The following is a 23467-nucleotide window of genomic DNA, read 5'->3' as shown; positions in this document are numbered from 1 at the left end:
AACTGTGCCTGTAGTTTCAGGCATATTTTCTCACATTGCCGGCATGCTCAGTTGCTAGCTGCCTGCTGGGACCTCAGGACACAAGAGCATCTTCCTCCAGCCAAGCTGTCCTTTCATTAACTGTTTCTGGGGCCTCTGGTCTCCTCTGTAGCCCTTCTTTCCTTTCAGTTAAGTACCATTCCTCTTGACGTTTCAAAAGTTTTAGGAATCACTGGGTGCTTAGGACTTACTGTGAATTCTTCTGTGAGATTCTTTGCAATGTGTTATCTGAGGACAGGTGGAATGGGCAAGGGGTGGGGGTAGACAGTCGCCCACGTGGGAGGACACTGAAAAGGAATACTCATTTGCTTTTCCCCTGGTTGGCCAATGCTTAGCCTTAGCACAGGTGTGTTGAAGTGTTATAGAAACAATTTGCTTCACACCTGCATGCACTTGTATTTTATGATGTGAGCGGTGAATTTATATATGCTATGTTCTTATAAGTCACTGTATCTCACATGGCGTATTGACCCTATCGATATTGGTTCTGGTCTAACAACATGGCTGATTTCATTTTTAATGAAATTTGTCATAAAAGGCATACCAGAGAACAGCATTGTGTTTTCATGCCTGATGGAACCGTTTGAACACAACACATACCAGATCCTCACAATGGCTGCTTGTCGCTATTTAGCAGGAGGAGCCATCAAAAGGCCATGACCATCCCCTCGTTCTAGTGCAACAGATGTTTTTCAGAGCAGGTATATCATCCTTGAAGAAAAGAAGGAGAGTTAAATACCATGTCCCTGAAATGCCCTTTTCCATTGTCAAGAACCTAGCCAAGTTGAAGGACAATGAAAGCAGACCAGCCTGAATGTCCAGATAGGTATTATCTTGAAGGACACTGACTCTCATGCATGTCGGAAACTATGGTCAGCTAGTGTTACCCGGATAAACTCCTTTCATGGACACCTACCAATGTCACTATTTCTTGGAATGCTGGTCATATAAATTAATATAATTTATAATAAATATATAATACACAAATTTATATTAATATAATAGATAATAATATATTATTAATATAATTTTTACATATTAGTAATATTAATTATAATATCTATTAATATATAAATCTATATAAAATATATTTAGTAAGCTAATGATGCCACTATTTATGTAGCCTGATCTATACAAGCCCTCTCCCTGTGGTGACTGGTATAGAACAGAGCACTGTGGTGACAACAGAGCTACTTGCCTGACCTCAAAAGCCAAGCTTCTTCTTGTAGCCTGTGTGAGGGCCCAGGCTTTTCAACCCAGGTCACTAGCTGTGTGGCTGGAATGGAGTTTGGTCTATGGAAACCTCCCCAACCCAGCTGCTGCCCCAGTAGATGAGTCCTCTGCAGGCTGGTATAGCTTCATTTCAACTCCTCTGTTTGCTCAGGGAGTTCCACCCATTCAACATCTTGTGGCAGCTCCATTTGCATTGTCTAAAATGATCAGATCCTCTCTGTCCCTCTTTAGTGCCTCCAGAATTCTAATCTCTGAACTTCACTGTGTTGGTCAATGTCTATAAACACCCTTTAGAAGCCTTCCTATGCATGGTCTCAAATCTTATAAACCATGCTCACTGTCACTTCTACAGAGCCACTGGAAAACTCATTTTGTGTTTTTCCCACAAATGTCTGAAACTTTACGCTTTTTAAAAATTCTCACTTCATTTAGCTAATATAATCCTAGCCAAAACATTGTGATTTAGTGATTTGAAACATTTTCTTAATCTTGAACTCTTGAGAATCTCCAAATTCAGTCATAAAATTCAAAAATTGGAAGCTCATCTATAATAAATCTAGACATTGAGTTGGACTTAGCTAATTTTGGTAATTTAAAGTTGTAAAAATATAAGTTATATTGAATACATAGATTCAAAAAGATGTTAAGGTAGAGAATTCCTACATTCAATGAATATCCCTTGTTTTCTGGGTAGTAATTCATAAATTCTAAAGAAATAAAGGCGTATGTTATGCTGCCGTGGAGTTACAGAGAAGGGACTTGAATTCAAGTGTCCATTTGAATCTTTTCTTGGAGATGGTGGGGCAGGCTCTCCACTCTCACCCTGTGCCAGGCCTCTCGGAGTGTGGAGAGGGGACTGTGCCAGGAGTCCTTCAAAATACCTGTCTCCCTGAAAGCTTAGTCACCACAGACAATAGTCAAAGTAGAATGGACCGAATCATGCAATTTCCCTTCCACTTCACCTCTCTGCGTTTTCCTACTTTCCTTGTTTGGGGAAAAATAAACTGCATCTGGGAAATCAGCAAAAGAAATAAGCAGGGGGGGCCACACGGTCACCTGGTCGGGCAGCACAGTTGGCCCTAAATCTATCAGAACCCAGGCTGAAACATGGCCCTAAGCTCCTCCAAGGCCTGAGCCAGTGAGGCAAATGGCTGGGTTAGAATAATGATTATTTCAAATCAGGTAAATAAAGATGTAAGGTCTAACGACAGCAAGAGCTAATGTTTGTGAACAGCTTACAGTGCACCGGGAACTGGTTTAAGTGCTCCATATTTCCTAACTCATTTGATCTCTAAATACTGTATTTTGCACAGTTTTGTACCAGGTAGCAAAGCAGAATTAGAACCCTGGAGGTTGTTTGTTTTTGGATTTGTTTATGTGTGCTAGGGACTGAACCTAGAACCTAGGAGCACTTAACCACTAAGCCACATCCCCAGGCATTTTTTTTTTTTTAATACAAAGTATCAGTTGCTGAGGTGCTCACTAAGTTCCTGAGGCTGATTTTGAACTTATGATCCTCCTGCCTCTGTCTCCCAAGTTTCTAGGATAATACCTGGCTTAAACCCTGACAGTGTTTACTAAATCTCTCCAGTTACTGTCCACCAGGGTCTATAGTACAAAAGTTACAAAAGTCCCTCTCTTTGATGTGATCTTGATTTTGTAAAGAAGACAGATTTGATATGTATATATTTATATACATATCAAATATATATTATATATAATAATATGATATTATATATATATACACACACACATATTATAATTCTCTCATATTTATAAAAGCTGTCCTGTTGTGTCAGGCTATGTACAAAGAGAGGAATTTGACATGGTTTTAGCTGAATAGAATTAGATATTTCATTTTGTACTTGTTCAAGGTCATGCATCCATTCTCCTTGGACCCAGGTAATTGCAACCATGAGTATTTTAATTGACTCAAATTATTTATCCTATGTTCTAAAATAAAAATAATTCAATCTTACTAATTTTGCACCTTTTTCAACATTAATGAGATTCTAAGAATGTAAATAAGCTGTTCATCATTATAAATCATTTTGTTAAATTTCACTTATAACTTCAGTACAAAAAAAATTAACATTTGTTTTCCTTTTTGAAAAGTAATAATCATGTGTTATTTAGAATGTGATAATTTCACTCTAATTTCAAAGTTTTGGCATTTTCATACATATTTAATTGTTATCCAAAGTAATCATTCACAAAAGAGTTTCAGTATGTGAATTTTTGGTTTTCAAACTGACTTTGAGAAACTCTAATTTGTAGTCTTCTAAAGTAATCAGGAAATATGAGTATGTACTCAAATTCTAAATTTGTTCATTTTTAGAATCCAGTCCAAGAGCAAAAATAAATCATGTATATATATATTTTTTCTTTAATGTATACCATATATATATTTTAGTGCATAATAATTATACATAATAATGGGTTAATTTTGACATATTCATAAAGGAATATAATGTAGTTTTTCCCATTTCAATCCCTAGTACTCTCTCTTTCCCTTTCCTCTTCTCTCCCCCATCCCCTTCATTAACTCTATTTTTCTTCTTTCTATTTATTTATTTACTCTTATTTGATGCATTATAATTATATATAAAGTTGGAATGCATTGTGGTATATTTATATATGCATCTAACAATTTGAAGAATTTCATTCTCCAATCCTTCTCCTTTCCCTGTCCTTCTTCCTCCCACTTGATCCCCTACTTCTACTCTAATGATCTCCATTCTATTTTCTTTTTTTATTGCTGTTTTCTCTCTAGTTTCTACATATGAGAGAAAACATTCAACTCTTGACTTTCTGAGTCTGGCTTATTTCACTTAGCATCATGTTCTCCAGTTCCGTCCCTTTACCAGTGAATGATGTAACTTCATTCTTCTTTATGACTGAATAAAACTTCATTGTTTGTGTGCATGTGTATATTACATGTTTTTTTAAATCAATTTGCCTATTGATATTCACCTAATATGTTTCTATAACTTATCTGTTGTGTATTATGCTGCTAAAAACATTGGCATGCATGTATTGCTAATGTTGATTTCAGTTTTTATGAGATATCTGGGACAGTCATGTTGTGGTTTCAATCCTTGTGTTTTGAGAAATCTTTATAATGCTTTCCAAAGTGCTGTACTAATTTAATATCCCACCAAGTATGTATAGTAACTTTCCCCCCATATCCTTACCAGAAATTATCATTGTGTGTATTCTTAGCAATTCCCATTCTAACTGGGGTGAAAGGAGATCTCTGTAATTTTGATTCCCATCTCCCTGTTTGCTAGGATGTTGAAAATTTTTTCATGTGTTTTTTGTTTGTTTGTTTTTTGTTTTTTGTTTTTTTGGCATTTGTATTTCTTCAGAAAAGACTGTTTAGATCTTTTGCCCATTTATTGAGTGGGTTATTAGTTCTTTGTGTTTGTTAAGACTTTGAGTTCTTTATATATTTTGTTTATTAATCCCCTGATGGAAGAGTAGCTGGCAAAGATTTTCTCTCATTCTCTCTCCATACTCTTATTTCCTTTGCTGTGCAGAAACTTTTTAATTTAATGCTATTCCACCTACTGGTTCTTGATTTTATTTCATGAGCTTTAGAAGTCTTACTATGGAAGTCAGTGCCTATGTCAATAAGTTGGAGTGTTTCTCTGATGTTTTTTTTTTCTAGTAGTCTCACTGTTTCTGTTCTAATTCCTATGTCTTTGATCCACATTGAGTTGATTTTTTGGCAGGGTGAGTCATGATGTTCTATCTTCTGATTTAGTCAGCTTTTTTCACTGTGACCAAAAGATCTGACAAGAACAATTAGAGGAGGAAGTTTATTTGGTGCTTATGGTTTCAGAGGTCTCAGTCCATAGATGGCTGACTCCTACTCTCCAGGCCCAGTTCAGGCAGAACATCAGGGTGGAAGGGTGTGGTGAAGGAAAGCAGTTCAGAACATGGTTACCAGCAGGCAGAGAGTACCCAGCTCACCAGGAACAGAATATAAACCCCACAGACAAGGCCCCACTGATCTACCTCCTCCAGCTATACTCTACCTCTCTATAGTTATCAGTGGATTAATATACTGATTAGCTTAAGGCTCTCATAACCCAATCATCTCACCTCTAAACTTTCTTACATTGTATCATGCACAACACTTCATTCTTCTACATAGGGATATCCGGTGTTTCCAACAATATCTGTTAAAAACGCTATCTTTTTTTTTAAATGTATGTTTTTGGCAACTTTGTCAAAGATCAGATGACGGTATCTATGTGGATTTGTCTCTGTGTATTCTAGTCTATTCCATTGGTCTTCATTTCTGTTTTTATGTCAATAGCATGCTGGTCTTATTACTATACCTCAGTAGTATAATTTGAGATCAGGTATTGTGATAACTTTTGTCATTCTGTATTACTTTGGCTCTTCTGGGTCTTTTATTCTCCCATATAAATTTTAGGACTGTATTTTTCTAATTCCATGAAGAATGTCATTGACATTTTGATGGGGATTATACTGAATATGTATATCATTTTTGGAAATATGGCACTTTTAATGTTAATTCTACCTCTCCATCAACATTGTAGGTCTTTTCATCTTCTAAGATTTAATTCAGTTTCTTTCTTCAGTGTTTTATAATTTTTGTTGTTGCGATATTTCACTTTCTTAGTTAGATTTATTCCTAAGTATTTTATTTTTTTGAGACTATTGTGAATGAAGTAGTTTTCTTGATTTCTTTTTTTTTTTTTTTTTTTGGTAGATTCATTATTGCACTATAAGAAATCTATTGATTTTCTTTTATGTTGACGGTGTATGCTGCTACTCTGTTGAATTTGCTTATCAGCTCTAGAAGTCTTCTGGTGAGGTGTTTGGGTCCTCTAGATATAGTTAACTTTTTGTAAGTTTCAGCAAATTCTCAGAATAAGAGATGTTTAATTTTGGAGCAGAATAGAATCTAGCAGATTTTCTGTTCCTTTATTTCACAGGCCCAGAAACTGAACTGATTTCCCCAAGTGTGTATTGGCCAGGGCTGGGCATTAGTCTCTGTGCTCTAAGAAACCCTGTTCTCACCTGATGGGGAGGATGTGATGCTGTTGACTCAGCTCCCTGATTCTGGGTCATGAGAAAACAAGCATCTCTTCCATTCTCTGACAAATTTTCTGCCTCAGCATGCCACTTATCCCTGAAATGAAGACATCTCTATGCTTCTAGGTCTACATTAAAAGGAAGTTGACCATTGACATGTTAAGGACTTACTGACCTACTAAAAATAGAACTTTTACAGTACTACATCTGTCATGCTTGGGAAGTGCATAAGTTGTTAGGATTGATCTAAGCTGTAAAAAATGCCAAATTCACAAAGTCGAAAATAAGCTGTGTAGGCATTATATTAAAATGTGTCCTATTTCCAAATTCAATTTCTTTCTAATAGCCCTCAAAAAAATCTTTTCTAAAATTAACATGGATTTGTGGCAATTGTGTGACTTTATATTTTTTGAATTCACAATGATCCATTTCTTTGAGCAGTGGAATGATTCTAATTTATCAATAGGTTTCTAATATCTCTATTAACTCAGGCCTTTATTCAAAAGAAAATGTCAGGTCTTCTTAATAGAAACACTTGGTTTTCATTAGGGGGAGAAATTCAAAGTACAAATTATACACAATAATATTTATGACTTTAATAGACATTTAATAATATCTATAATACAATCAGCCAAATTCAAGTACACATATGTTCTTAAAGTTACTTAGGGCTTAGAAAGGATATAGATCAATGTTCTCATTATAGTAGACTCAATAAAATCTATAGTTTTTATGTTGCAAATTTAAGGCAGAATGTTTACTATAAAAATCAGAAAAGGTAGGCAATAATCAAATGAGTAAATAAAAAGGAAAATTCTTAGCCCTACCTCTGAGGAAATATAAATTGGAGAATATGATTTAGATTCTGTGATTCTCCAAGAATCTGAGCTTCTACTATCCCTGTATTGCTAAAGCTGAATTTGCTGCTTAGAAAGTACATGGTGAATTATAATAATTAAACATGTGAAGCACATAGTTGAGTGTAGTAACGAGAGGAATGAAGCATCTGTGTTTGCAAGCTCTACTTGTAGACACATGTACTGAAAGTCACATCCATGCAGCAAGAAGCAGTATTTTGTTAGAGTATACCAATGCAGCATTGCACACATCTATGAAGAGAGTTGCTGTTGGTTGATTGTTTTCCTCAAGATTGACTTATGAATTTATTTTATTTTCATTGACATATGTGCTATTGGAAGTGGTTCTCTACTTTCCCATTTAAAAATAAATAAATGCAATGTAAATGCAGCAAGTCCTCATTTTTTTAGAGTAGTTAACATGAATTACCACAAAGACTGAATTAGCAAATATTGAACCAAGCTTCTAGAAGATATATGCAATTAGGTTCCTGTGAGCTTCTGGTCACTTCTTTTTGTAACCCAGTCAATAGATAACATTGCCTGCTGTGTGTTTCTGTTTAAAGAGACATCACCATATTCACCGCTCTTTCATTTGCCCTGGACTCATGATAACCAGCATTGCCACTCAGGCCTGAACAAAGCTCATCTGGCAGAGGTATTTTCTCTGTAGAGTACATCACAGCCTTCTTGTGCTGAGAAACACCAAGCAGTACTTCAGCACTACATTTGGGAGGTAGGCACTTTCAAGAGGAGAATCAATCCAAAAAAAGTACAAAAATGTGAAAAATGTAGCCACAAACAGATCATGAGAAAAGACCTCTTTCAACAGTGTGAAAGCTGAGGCAAGAAAACCAAGCATGGCCTTACTGGACATCTGTTGTGAATGGAAATCTGGGGACCCAAATGTTCTCCACCCTTGCATGTATGCATGAATGATGGCCAAGTGCCGTGAGTGTTGCTGTGGGGTGACAAGTGGGCAGACTTGCAATCATGAATGATTGAATTCATGTATTAGTTGGTACCTTACTTTGGGCTGCTATAAATAACAGAATGGCATAAACTAGAGCCCTTTATTATTTTTTTTTTGAAAAGGGAACATGCATATCCAACAGTTCTAGAGTCCAGGAAGTCCAAGATCAAGATTATGGCAACTGTGACAGCTAGCAAGAGCTTCCTGGTTCATGGGCATCATCTAGCTCTGGTATCACCTAGTGAAAGGTATAGTGAGCTCTCCGGGGCTTCTTTATAGGAGTACAAGTCCCAGTCCCGAGGGTTGTCCTTATGACCTAATCACCTGCCAAAGGCCCCACCTCCTAATGTAATCCCACTGTTGACTAGGTTTCTATGTATGTATTTTGGAAGGACACATTCAGAACAGAGCATTCTGACCTAAAACCCATGTATTTCTCATATGCAAAATACATTCATTTCATCCCAATAGCCCTCAAAGTCTTAAATCATCATAATCAACTTTAAATTTTAAATCCAAAATCCAAACCAAATATTATACAAATCAGAGATGAGTGAGACTCAGGTATGATTCATCCAGAGACAAATTGTTCTGGAGCTGTGAAGGTGTGAGATCAAACAAGTTAATACTTCCAAAATATGAGGTAGAGTAGGCCTAGAACATGGATTCCTGTTCTAAAAGGAAAAAACAGGAAATAAAGAGCCATAGATCCCAAAGCTTGAAAACAATATTCTTTAGATAGTTGTTCTGTCTTCTTGGCCCACTGGGGTAGGGGACCCACCTTCAGGACTCCATGGAGTGATGGCCCAACCCCCCACAAACTAGGGGTCCAGTGACCCCAACTCTGTGGAAGCTCTGAGCCTGGGTCATGAGACTTCAGCCATTCTGTGCTAGGATCACTCAAGGTGGCTTCTACTGGTCTGGCATCCTGGGGGTCAGCCCTTCTCCAATGACACCACTACACACTGACCTAGAGAGGGCTTTCTGTGGGGACCCCATGCCCACAGCTGCTATCTTTCTGGGTTGTGAAGCTTTCTGGGTGCTCTTTGAAATCCAGGTGGAGACAGTTATACCCCTACAGCTTTACTGAGTGTACCACATGCTGGACCCATGTCTAGGGCAGCAGAGTGATAATGGTCGGCGGGGAGCAGAGCATGAAGTAGTGGTGGACAGTGCAGGCCAAGGTCCTGCAGAGGCCCAGACTTCTCCTTTGAAATTGTTCTGTTGTTACAGCCTCGGCTACCTGGGCCTATGGGGGAAGGACAAATGACTCCCGATGACCTCTGAAATGCCTTCCCAATATCCCTTCCATCATCTTAGACAATGGGTCCTGGTTTCCCCTAAGATGGCCAATCCATATTCATCTTGGCATATTCATATTCTCTCCAAACTCTCTTGATTTTTTTTTTTCTCTAATGGAGAATGAATGAAAGTTTTCCACATTTTCAAGTTTTCTGTTTCCCTTTTAATAATTCCATCTTTAAATCTCATCCCTCTCATACATTTTACATAAACATTCAAAAGAAGCCAAGCTACATATTCAATACTGTTTAGAAATTCCCTCAGCCAAATCTCCAATTTTATCACTTCAAGTTTTACCTTCCAGAAAATACAAGAATTCAAACACAATTCACCCAAGTTCTTTGCCATTTTATCTCAAGAGTTGCTCTTCCTTCGGTTTCTAGTAACATGTTCTTCCTTTCTGAGACTTTATCAGAATGACCGTCATCCATATTTCTATCAATGTTCTTTTGACTACCACTTAATTATGGTTTTAGAGGACTGAGGTTCTCTCCACACCTCTCTTCTTTTATTTCTAAGCCTTCTCCAAAATTTCCCTTAAAGGATCAGTCGGAGCAATGCAGGATTTTTCCGGAGTGAACTTCAAACGGGTTCTAACCTGTACCCACTATCCAGGCTCAAAGTTTGTTATGGGGCGCAACTTAAGAACAGACCAATCACCACTGAGAATTCCAAATTTGAGAGTCTATATTAAGCTGGCCGGCTGCTGTCTCACACAATGCCCCAAAAAATGGCTATTGGGAGAACAGCCCTGACCGCAGGGTTGTAGGGGTTCTTATACCAAAAATCACATTAATTATAAGTGTCTGTTGCTATGATTTGAAATTACACATTAACATCATGAGATCATCGACAGAGGGGGAAGTGAGTCAAAATGACCCTTACCTAGGTACAAACTAAAGAATGGTTACTTTACTAACATCCACACAATCACTGTTCACATGGTACATTGTTTAGGAGCAACAGGAATCAAAAGAGAGCAATTCTTTACTACATAGGAGTTGCCATTGTATATTATTAAACATGTCACACCAAGTAACTGATGATGGGCTCAGAAGCAGGGTGTTCCCATGGGAGAAGCTTATTTCCTATATAACATGGAGTCTCAGAGCAAAATGGAGTCTGTTTAGTCATTTCCCTTAGAGTCTGGCCTAGAGCATTCTCATGGAGCCAGATCTGTCAGCCCATCACAAGTTGTTTCCACATTGTTAGTACTGGTTATAGCAAGACCTCACCCACAGCATAAGCATTCTGTCTCAATCCTCTCAGACTACTGTAACAAAATACCATAAACTGGGTAGCTTATAAACAACAGAAATTTATTTCTCACAGTTTGGGGTTGGGCATCCAAGATAAATTTAATTTTTCAAACTTATTGAGATCCATGCAGTCTTATATTTTGATAGTGAGTGTAACATGCTTGGATGCATGTATTAAGACATGTATCTTCATGCTAAGTCACAGTTAGAAGCAGGAAGTTCTATGTGCTATTATTTCACCATAAGTTGACTACATAGAATAAAATGGAACTTACATTTATTTCCAAAAGTGAGGAGAAAGTATTTTGAAAGTTTCACTGAAAGGAAATGATCGATGTTTCACCTATTCCCCCATTAATATGAACAATGTTTATGTTCTTGAGTATCGGTTAAAATAAGTTTAACTTAGATTTTAAAAATCAAGGAACAAAATAGAGGTGCATGGGTACACAAAACACGTGCAGGTCAGTTAGTGGCCAGCAGGCTCGCTCTGCTGAGGACCTGCTGTTTCCCAGGTGGCACCTTCTTGCTGTGGCCTCCTGGGGGCAGGGGTGAGCAGCTCTGGAGCCTCTTTAGGGACCTGATCTCATTCTTGAGTTGGATGCTCAGGACATAATCCCCTTCCAAGGGTCTCACCTCCCAAAAACCTTGATGAATGTGTTTTAACGTGTATGTTTGGCAAGGACACAGGTATTCAAGTTACAGCAGTTGGTAATATATTTGTAAACATACCTGCATTTCCTTTTGAACAATTCTTCCATCCAAAATCTCAGGGATCCAAGTTCAAATTTAGGGTGTTTTCTTTTCTTCCATTGCCCCTCCTTCCTTCCTTCCTTTATCTCTTCTCCCTCCTTCCTTCTTACCTTTCTTTTCCTTTCCTTTTTGAGAATCTGACGATTACAAAATACTGAAAATCCATTTTGTACCTTGTCCAACTACAGAAAATAAGAAGATAAATAAAGATCCATCTTACTTCAGAGCATGTTACCAAAATGTGCTCATGGTTTACTTGGTTGTTATCAAAACATTTAGTGACCTCTTATTAGCTAAGCAGTTTTATCTCTTCTATGTCAATTAAGGATATTCTTTCCCCTGTGAAGATGACTCTTCCTTCCAGCAACAACAGCATAGCAGACAGCTTCCCCTTCCTGTGGGTTGTGACACTGAGCCTTTTGGGTGAAACACTCCTTCTCTTATTTGTATTGAAATTTATTTTTCTTAACCATCATTTCCATTGATTCAGAATTAACTATCTTGCTTTTTATAGAATTTGTCTTTTGAAATCAAACTTTTTGCTGATATACACTGCGGTTATTTACAAGTAAATTATGGTATAATGAGTAATAAGTTTAATATTCAAGCTTGTTATGAGCCACACAGCCATATATTTTGACAGTATGCAAGTTTAAAGGGAAGAATGTGCAGACCAACCATCTGTGGGTCAGCAGCTAGGAGCCTCAGCTTAATTCAGGTCAACTGCTCAACATTTAGAAACAGGAAGACCTCATTAAATGTGTGGGTTTCTGGTCTACCATATAGAATGAAGGTTTGAATAACACCCACATTGCTGCATAGTATCCATTACCTATAGGAAGAGAGAGAACTGCACCCCCTTAAAATCCCAAACACCTTCTCATATTCTCTACTCTCATGGCCAAACCCTGAAGCAGCATCTTTCCTTGGTGCTTTCTATCCAGGAGAATGTATCTCTGTTCCCATATCTCCAGCAAACATGAGGAGGGAAAGTCAGTGAGGAGGCTCCCTGATTATTACAACAGTCCAGTCTCCCTCGTTTGTGTGGAATGATTGTCCCCTTTGAGCAGTGAAGTTGTGACTTCTAGTTGCAGGAGTTTCCAATCATTTTATCCTTGTCAGGGCTGGTTCTCAGCACAAGTGGTGTGAGCTTTGCTCATTTATAGAATAAATTAGTTCAACCTGTTCACCAGAGTCCCAGTGTGCAGGTGTCAGGGAGTGACGGATGGCCCCAAGGTCACCGTGAATCAGACTCCCTCCAGTGCCGAGTCACTGAGGTGTGTGGATGACCAGGCCACAGAGCGGCATTTAGCATTTTACCTGACAGGACCCAACTGCTCTAGTGGAGAGGAGTGAGCACATTATTTCCCAACATGTGTACACTCTGAGCTTTATTAATCCTACTTTATGGTTGAGGTGAGTTTCACCCAAAGGTATATGAAATAAACCAACAATAAAGCCCAACTGTAATGTTCTACTCCATAGGAATAAACCCAGAATACACTGAGCATTTGTCCCCACCTCTTGCAAATAGGCACAAATCATTCGTACCAACTCGTTTAGCTTTCAGGAAAGCACACAAGATAAAGTAAATAGAAATTACTTTCATGCCCGGCATGGTGGCACATACCTGTAATCCCAGCAGCTCAGGAACCTGAGCAAGAGGACTGCAAGTTCCAGGCTAGACTCAGCAATTTAGCCACCCTAAGCAACTTAGCAAGACCCTGTCTCAAAATAAAAAAAAAATTAAAAAGGGCTGGGAATGTAGCTCAGTGGTTGAATAACCCTGGATTCAATCCCCAGTACCAATTAAAAAAAAAAAAATAGACTTTCTTTACTAGTCACCTCTTATATACTGCTGCTTGTCCAGGAATCTCTACAGGAGTTGTTGGTAAAGGGTACATAGTTTGGAAGAGTATTGATCATATATTTTTAAAGGGATAGTTTTGCTCCTTTTTTTAAGGTGTGAATTTGGAAAGGATAAAGCATAGAAATATGGGATAGCTAGAGAATTAAAACATTTGTGATATTCTCTCAAAAATTAAGATGGTGAATGAAGATAAGGGAACTCAGAGGAATTTTTGACACGTTAAAGGGTAGATTAAATTCTATTAAAAGTTTTGATGTTTTTATGATGTTGAATTTATCATGCTATTGGACAAGTCATGACTATAAATATTCATCTGCAATTCTTCTATCACTAGAAAAGCTGGAACTAATTTGAGATCTTTGGTAGCCACAATATGTTATCAGAAAGACCTGCGTTCTTTCAGGGCAGAAGTGTCTCCTGAATCCTGGCTTCGTGTGAGCTTTGTCTACCCTGTTGGAACATCTCCCAGGCTGTGCTGTGCTCCCTTGCCTCTGTACCCTTCCACCTTTCTTACTCTTCCCTACCTGTGTGGGAAACAACTTTCCAAGATGTAAATCTGAGCATGCGCCTTCTACTGAGGATGCCATCTGTGTGTCCACAGGCAAGTCTTCCAGAGGCTGGGTCCTTCCTCTTCCAGCTGTAACCCTGCCCATGACCTGCAAGCCATACACATTAAATTTGCAAAGAACCAAGCTCCTTAAAACAATCGGATATTATCTTCCCCTATCCATCTGGGTTTATCTTGCTCAATCTTTATTCTCTTTTCACAGAATGCCTCATCCATTAATTCTTCCTTAAAATTCAATCCTTTACCTCAATAACCCCAGAGTCTTTCCAAGTCTCTGGAGGTGGAAGGTATCTCAGTGAATGTTAGTGGATGTCAATAATGGTTTCTAAAATTTACTTGAAAGGAGCTTTCTGCAGATCTATGAAATAACTTGTCAGCAATTGCAAGATTATTTTCTTATTTGACCCAAACTTCTATTTTTATACTAAGAGACTTTTCTGTAGCTGGTATTTTTTAAATGTATTAGTAGAAAATTTGAAACATCGCAAGTTCCACATATGAGAAACACCTGCCATTTGAAAAGATAGGTTATCATTAATTATTTCTGAAAGGATTATTGTTCCACCTTTCCCAAGAGGAATGGCTAAGCCTTGCCACAGGATGGGCTCAGAGGGAGCCCTCACAAAGGGAATCCCAGGGTCCGTCAAAGGGAGGCTAAGGGAGTGAGGGGCTGTGACCAGGAGACTTTTTGTGGTTTCTACAGGAAGAAATGGGTGAGGTAGGCTTCCACATAGTAGCTTGAATCACTTCAGTGGGCTTTGGGGCAGTAGAGCTATCTTAAGTTGTGCAGCATCTGACTCTTGGGTGTTCAGAGCAGGAGGATACTGGTCCATAAGAGAGAGCTTCAAAAAGAAGGTGGTCGGGTTGTGGACTCTGGATTGGATGGTTTTTCTCTGGAAAGTGGACTTGCAGGCAAGTTGTTTGCTATCTCTAGGAGTTAGCTGACCCCGTGAAGGGTGATCCCTGCAGGATTAGCAGGGTGCCAGATGGCATAACATGAGAATACAGAAAATAAAAGACAAGGTTAAAACATGGGGGGACTGGACGTAAGCCACAGCAGTTTCAAGAAATGACCAGGTTGGTGACCACTGTTCCCACTCCCAGTCCATTTGCATTATCCCGCTTCAGTTGGGAGCACTGATCCTTTCCTAATGTTAGATAAGTCACTGTTGAAACAGTGCCTCAAAGCAAGTCCCCTCCCTCCTTTTCCAATCAAATTACCATCCTTAAGCCCCTTCAGCATAGAAATTGGACGCCAACACTGACAACAATGTTTTAAGTGGAACCAGAGATTCTTTAAAATCTGAGTATGTGCTGGGAATAATTTAAATCAGAAGATATTCTGAGGAGTTTCTTAATATCTGGTTCATTTCCTCATCTTTGTAACATTCACTTGGGGTTTATAATTCTAAATAGACTTTTCCCAAGCAGAAAAATAGATTTTCTATGGTCAAAACTGTAGAGCTATTTTCAGTAAACAGCACTATTATCACAGAGAAGCCAAGTCTAATTTGTTTGACTTTTTGATTTACAAAAATAAATAAAAATAGCTTCCACATGGATTTCCTACAAATAGATTTTATGCTAATTTTCAGAAATTGCGTATTATCTATGCATTATCAGATATATTAGAACTATAACCCAGTTTAGAAGTGGATTGCTCTGGTTCTCTGATGTCCTATGAGTTGTGAGTAGATAGGAGGAGGACCAGAACATGTGCACGGGTGGGGTGTGTGTGTGTGTGTGTGTGTGTGTGTGTGTGTATGTGTATGTATGTTATTAATGAGAATTCCATGAATAGAGGGCATCTCAATGTTGTCTTTTAATATTGAATAATATAATTTTTAATAATATAATTTCCAAAATCACTAACACTTTCCTGTTTCTGAGTTTGATTCAAGTAAGCCAACCAAATAATTAGACATTCATGAATCATCATATATTTTCATGAAGTAATTCAATAATAAAAAACACAGAAGTAAATCCATCTTGCTTCTAAATTTTAATAAATATTTATCTTGAGAAGGTATAAATAACTATTAAAAGGATATTTAAAAATTTGTACTTTAATCTTATAATAGGCAAGTTTATCTTAGAGTGTCCAATTAAAAGAAATATATATATATAGTACATATATATTGATTTAAACTCATGTAGCAGTTAAATGTTCAAGCTTTTGAGTTATAAACAAATCGCTCTACTCTGACCATAATATTAGTATTTCATGTTTTTAACTATTTCTTCATATCAGAGACTCACAATTACAATATTTAGGTAAGTGCATATCATTAAATAATGTGTAAGTCTGTGCTCTTAGTAAATATTGTGGCACCAGGTATGATGTTGCAGGGAACTAAAAACATAGTAGGGTTCTCCTTTTTGCTTTGTTATTTAAAACACCCATTGTGTTTAGATCAATTTAAGAAGGATTTATTGTGTCAAGAATGCAAAGTAGAACCATCCAAAGTCTGTACTTCAGAAGAAATTGAAGTCCACAGAGGAAATCAGGTCCATAAAAGGTAATTTCATGATAGCCTGGGAAGTGGGGTGATCAATGTGTCAGGCTACCAGGGGACAGGCAACAAAGGCAGCTTTGCCCAGGGAAGCTTTCCAGTGGGTGAAGCTACTCTAGGGCTTTGAGACGCCTGGACTTTAACCAGGTGACGTACCATTGAAGGTGTACGCTACGTGGCAGAGCTGGGACTGTGATCTTCTCAGCCAAAGAGTTTATTTCAGAAAGCCGTTCCTGGCTTCTGTGGAGAGAGTAGTGGGGAAATTAGTCTGGAGGATGGGAATTATTCATTTCATTTTTTGTTAGAACAATGGACCACATGAGAGGTGACTGCAGCCTGGAAGTAAATATAAAAGTAAGTGAGTTCAAAAAATTTGGCAGGGCTAAACTTTCTAGAACTTGGAAGTGCCTAGTATAGGTGGGTGAGATAAAGAGGAGCTCAAGAAAATGGCAGACCTCTGGCTTGAGCGACTAAATATTGGATAAGAAGATGAGAAACAAGGCCCAGAGAAATAGTTAAGCACTGGGCAAGGAGACAGCTATGTCTGTGGAACATCCATGTGTATCAGTGTCTCAGGGGTTGGAAATGGAAGTCAGAGAGGCAGTCAGAGTCCTATCGATGTCACTGTACTATGCGATACCAAGCACTTAGTGGATGGTGGACTGAGAGACATCATTATCCTTCATACGTGTACAATTACACGAATGGTGTGAATCTACATTGTGTACAACCATAGAAATGAAAAGTCATACCCCATTTGTGTACAATGAATCAAAATGCAGACTGTAAAAATAAAAAAATATTAAATGAAAAAACTGCACATTTTTAAGAAAGATACTGCAGAAAATGTGAGCTGCTGATCCTCATGAAAGTCTTTGAGGACTTTGTTGAGTTTCTTTTTTGCCAAAGTAAAGGTGACTTTTTAGTCACTCTAGCCCATTTTTCAAAGGATAAAGGAAACTATTTTAACTATTTATTTAGGTTTAAACCGCAGACACCTCAAAAGAAAAGGCAGTGGGTTACAAGGAAGCATTGAAGTCCAATCATACACATAAAGAACAAGGACTCTGTCCATGTGTGTGCCTGTCTAGGACTGAGTCAGTTAAAAATGATGGAATGAATTCTTGCCCAAAACCACAAACCCAAAAACAGAATCTGATAATACCTGACCTTGGAAACATTGGGCACATGTGTAGTTGTGACACCAAGGAAAATCAAAGTGAATTCTAAAAATTTCTTCCAATCTAGTGCCAACTGTTTAACAAAAATACGGACTAGTGTTTATTGTACCATCATCCAATTTATTAAAAAATGAAAGTTCTCCATCATTCAACAAATATTCAATGAATACTGTTTTGAAGCATCGTTTTAGATAGTGGGCTTCGAGATAAACTAAACAAAGTGTCTGAGGCACTCATTCTCAGGGGAGATACATAGTGAACTCACATGTATCAGGAGGCCAATATGCCAGGCGGAGTTTAGTGCTGGTAAAGGAGGAAGCTGAGGAGTTGCGAGAGGATGAGGATAGAAGTCACACTACAAAGAACAACCAACGTACCTAAAATATTGACATATGACTTAAAAATGATGTGTGGACTCACATTCCTGGGAAGTTTGAAAAACTAGACAAATTCCACCTTCTGTTTTTAAACTTTAGTTTCAGAGATGTATTTCAGACTTTTGAAGTGACTTCATATTTATTTGTAAAATTATGTTAAATATACATCTTTAGATCTTTAGATATAAAATATAAACATGCACACATGTATATATGTGTATATATACAATAACATAATGTGCATATAGTATATAATCATTGTATATTGCATGTACATATAATAATGCATGAATTATTCTGTACTTTAGAGAGATGGATACATTGGTAGGTAAAATGTATAGAATCTAGGCTACACACAAACCATTGTTTATTAACATGGGTGATCTCTCGTGGATCTGATTCACTATTTTCAATAATTTGTGGTGTTTCATTTCTTTTTTAAAGTAAACACATTAAGTTTCTGATAAAAATATAGCAAAGGCATTTTTAAAATTTTCACATCTTTACATGGTGAACACTTCTTCAAAAATATCTTATGCAAGCTGAGAATGTAAAGATCAACAATAATTTTTTTAAAAGCCTTCCTCTACCAAGACAATTTAATGAATTAGGCATATTTCCAGTTCTCTAAGATATTGTTAGAAACAAAAATTGTGGAAACACTATGATTTTGCATTCAGCTTCTGACTAGCTATTATTGTTCCTCCGATTGCTTAAACAGTTCAACCACACATATTTAATCACTGTATAGAAAACTTAATTCTAGGGAGCCAGAAGTAATCAGGATAATAGTGGGGGGAAAGTGGCTTGTCCTAAAGCAAGCACAACATGTTATTAGATGTCAAATGAAATTTTAATGTATTTTGGTAGGAAACAGAACTAAACTCTGATGTTATTTGCATTAGTTCACAGTATCTCAGATTCTTTTAAAAGTGTATAGTAAGTGCAAATTATATAAAATAGATAATTTCAAGGAATTTTATTGTTTTCAAGCTAGCTCTGAGCTCGTATACACAAGAGAACATGCTGGTATTTTGGAAGCATTTAACCCATTTGTAGAACAATTTTAATTTGCAATATGTGAGATCTAACTTGCAGAGCATTTCATCAGTTTCCCAGCATGCACAATGACTACTTGCCATTGATAAAATGAGACTTTGTCTACATAGAGAGCTTTCCTTCATATTTTTATTGAATAGTCTTAGGACTGTCTGAAAAAAATTCACCATACTCATTCTTTCTGTCACATTTTCTCATTTCCCTAAAAGTGATGCAGAATGGCATCATTATTGGCATAAATCACTATTTTTTACCTGAGACTGAATGTAGATTTCCATTTAGGAGAAAATATAAGAGTGGTGATTTCTTTCTTCTGAGCTCCAGCAACATTTACTTCCTGAGAGTTGAAAGAGAATATTTTGTGTCAATTAATAAATATTGAAGGTGTATAAAGCAATGATGTGTTTATTACTCAGCTGTCATGGGTATGAAGTGGACCACAAAATTACTTTCTAGAGGTCAAAAGTGACTCCCTTCTGATTTTTGCTTATTCACTTTTCAAGACAAAAAGGAATTTCTTCCAACTGCTGGATTATAAATTCAACCTAAGACATGAAAATCAGATTCCATTTCTTCTCTCCTTTATCTCTCATCATAGAAGATAAAGACATTGCCATTGGAATTTAGCTATGATAGTGCAGTTTAAGACAAAATCTAATGGCTTTGCCACATTAGCAGAAGCCAAATTTAATGGTTGACCCCCACCTCCCTTAATAAAATAAATCTCTGTGATTCACAGTCCCAGAGAACAGAAGTCTGTTGATTAAGAACATCTTCTTATGGACAGCAAAGAACTGATTATAAGGAAATTGAAAGTTCAAATTATATAGTTTCTGCAAGTTATTTTATAATGTGCTGTTCCCAAAATTGTCATTTATAAACTTCAATATTTAAGATAGTTGGATAAATATTTCTAAAGCATGTAAAAGCCCTTGATGATTTGAAAGGAAAGCATCCATTTAGTTTTAAGTAACGTCTGGAATTACTGTGTTCGCAGTGCACTTTACATAGTTAAATAGGAGCAGAAGCTCAGAGCAGCCGGAAGTGCTCTGAGCCAGGGCTCCAGCCATGGTGGCCTGCACCCTTCTCCTGTCTCCACAGGGAGCTAACTGGTCAAAAGCCCTGCTTAGCAGGAAAATCAAACTGTTTCCAGCAGGGAAAGAAATAGCCATGTGCCCGCTCTCAACTTCCTATTATTTTCCGAGGGTTTCCCTGTGGTCTGTTTTAGCCAGAACTTGCTCAGGACCTGGAGTTTTTGTCCAGTTTGAAATTCTAAAGTAAAGCCAGTTTGATAAGGTTTTCTATGCTTTCAAACTTAAAAGGTACTGGAAATGGAAATTTGAAAATATTTTTATGATACATGCCAAATAATTGTAACTGAGCTTCTGTTGGTATAAATATTTGATCTGCATTCTAACAGTTCTTCTGTGAACCTTTCCATGAATTGGGAGCCCATTGGCCAGTAAGTACATAATAACTATTATCATCTCATTTTAAAAATTTCCGATGTGAATAAGTGGCAGTTATGAAACTAATGCAGACACCTAGTGTCTGAGAACAGTGATAAAACTGTCCTCACTTCCGAAGAGTTTATATACTTTCATTGTTTTAATGGAAAGCCCTAAATTCTACTTAGAATTTCTGGAGTTGCAGTATGACTAAGAAATTTGCTTTTCTAACTCAAAGTGGGTAAGTGAGGATGTGGGTAAGTTCACTCTAGTGGAACTTGCCCACACGCCCCCCCCCCCAGCCCCCAAACTCTCCATTCCAAATGCAAGGATCTAATAAGGAATTCCAGACCCACAGGATGCCCAGCAATGAGTTAAAAACTCTGAATACTACAGACGTGCTGAAAAATAAAATCCATGAGGAAATCTGAAATGACCCAACCCTCTCCAGTTTCCTGCATTCTCGTGGTCTAAACAGTGGAATGAAGAACATGTATTTTACAATATATAGAACATATATTTCTACACATTTAGTAGAACATATATTTACAAATCATGAAACATTATTGTCACTGAGGAAGAAACCATTAAATCTTCTCATCTTTTAGAGACAAAAACTAAACAAACAAAAAAGCACTTTGTTAGACTAAACTCTACATCCCAAGTTCACTTTTGAACTTTATAACAATTTGAGGTTTTTATGTTTTTTTTTAATTTTTCTAATTTTATTTTTATTTATTTTTATCTTTTTATTTTTACAAACTGCATTTTGATTCATTGTACACACATGGGGTACATCATTTCATTTCTGTGGTTGTGCATGATGTAGATTCATACCATTCATGTAATCATACATGTACATAGGGTAATGATGTCTGTCTTATTCCACCATTTTTCATACCCCCCCTCTCATTTCCCTCTAGGTAATCTGAAGTCCCTCCATTCTCTCAGCCCTCAACTCCCCACCCCCATTTTATATCATCATCCACTTATCAAGGAAAATTTTCGATCTTTGGTTTTTTGGGATTGACTTATTTCACTTAGCATGATATTCTCCAATTCCATCCATTTATCTGAAAATGCCATAATATTATTCTTCTTTATGGCTGAATAATATTCCATTGTGTATATACACCACAGTTTCTTTATCCATTCATCTGTTGAAGGGCATCTAGTTTGGTTCCACAATCTAGCTATTATGAGTTGAGCTGCTATAAACATTGATGTGGCTATATCACTATAGTATGTTAATTTTAAGCCCTTTGGGTGTAAACTAAGGAGTGGGATAACTGGGTCAAAAGGCGGGTCCATTCCATGTTTTCTGAGGATTCTCCACACTGCTTTCCAGAGTGGCTGCACCGATTTGCAACTCCACCAGCAATGTAAAAGTGTGCCTTTTTCCCTACATCCTCACCAACACCTATTTTTGTTTGTGTTCTTGATAATAGTCATTCTAATTGGAGTAAGATGAAATCTTAGAGTTGTTTTAATTTGCATTTCTCTAATTACTAGAGATGTTGAACACTTTTTCATATGTTGATTAATTGCCTGTATGTCATCTGTAAAGTGTCTGTCCAGTTCCTTGGCCCATTTATTGATTGGGTTCTTTGTATTTTTGGTGTAAAGTTTTGTGAGTTCTTTGTAAATTTTGGAGATTAGTGCAGTACCTGAAGTGCGTGTGAAAAAGATTTTAATGTTAAGTGTTTTATGATCACTCCTTATGCACACTCCCCAATGAAACCCATGTTAAAACACAGTAAATCACAAGCAGGAGCACAGCCAGGGCCCAGGACTAGAGCCCCTCAGCAAAGACACCCCCACCACCGCCCCAACCCTGAACCGATTCTGCGCAGGGGCCTGGTACGTGGACAAGCCCGGGGCCACACTAACGCTCTGCTCTTTTCTCTTCCTAGGGGCCGATGTCATCAACTTCGACGGCCACGTCGTGTTACCATATAGATTCAGAAACAAGAAGATGAAAACTCTGAAAGACGTCATTGCCTTGAAGTTTAAAACCTCGGAAAGCGAAGGGGTGATCCTGCACGGAGAGGGGCAGCAGGGAGACTACATTACTCTGGAACTGAAAAAAGCCAAGCTGGTCCTCAGTCTAAACCTAGGTGGGTCTGGACGCCTGGTCCCATTCTTTCTGTGCATCAGTACTCCCATGAGCACGTGTTGCTCGCAGTCTTTTAAACTGTAAAGTGTAAGAGTTCCATCTATGTTGTTCATTCATTCTTAATCCAGAGTGGTTGATAGATATTGATTGACATATTAATTAAAAATATTCATTAAGCACTTTTACTATGCAAGGTATGTATTAGCCAACTGCATGCATTGGAATGGAGACAGAAGGTCCTTAAGCTCATGAAGTTTACGACCTAGTGCAGGAATTAGATAATATATTACTTATTATTATTGCTTTTGTTATAAAAACAACTAACTAAAAATCAATTTAAGTATTAATTGCTGGAGATACAGTAGGGTTAGATGTTTTTCTTTTCAGTGTGGGTAAGTGAGGACAGTTGTGTTTATTGGAGTCAAAAACATTGGCCCCACATCAAATAAGTGTTATAAAATCAGTTTAAGAGCTGAACATGGTAAGGGCAGGACTTACAGGCCCCTTCTGAGGCACTGGGGCCGTCACTGGAGAAAATGCAGTACTCGAGTTCAGAGCTGATGATGGAAAAGAAGAACTAACCATAAAGACATCGAGAGGAAAAGGACTTCATAGGAAGGGATCCTTACAGGCAAAGAACTGGCACAATCAAGGGACAGGAGGGAGGTTGGTGTGGATATAAATGTAATGAGTTACTGAGATAGGAGATGAGATCCAAGAGGGGGACATTTTTCAATTCCTGTGAGACACATTAGGGCATGGTAAGGAGTCCAGATATTATTTTTAAAATTGATACCTATTGGGAAGTCTCAAACTCTATAGCATTATAATCTTCATTTCAAAAATGCA

At 37.5% G+C, this 23467-nt stretch overlaps 1 protein-coding gene across 2 annotated transcripts in view; it reads left to right on the top strand.

Moving 5' to 3' along the window:
• The window catches only part of Cntnap2 (contactin associated protein 2), a 1961892-nt gene that overhangs the window by 830178 nt on the left and 1108247 nt on the right, over positions 1-23467 (top strand). For both annotated transcript variants that reach the window (XM_047561468.1, XM_047561470.1), the window contains exon 5: positions 22416-22619. In XM_047561468.1, coding sequence (XP_047417424.1) covers positions 22416-22619 — 204 coding nt within the window. The remainder of the gene's footprint in view (positions 1-22415; positions 22620-23467) is intronic.

This window comes from Sciurus carolinensis, chromosome 8, assembly GCF_902686445.1.
Source record: "Sciurus carolinensis chromosome 8, mSciCar1.2, whole genome shotgun sequence".
NCBI lineage: Eukaryota > Metazoa > Chordata > Mammalia > Rodentia > Sciuridae > Sciurus > Sciurus carolinensis.
The sequence above is the reverse complement of the archived record's forward strand: the minus strand, read 5'-3'. Positions and strand labels throughout refer to the sequence as shown.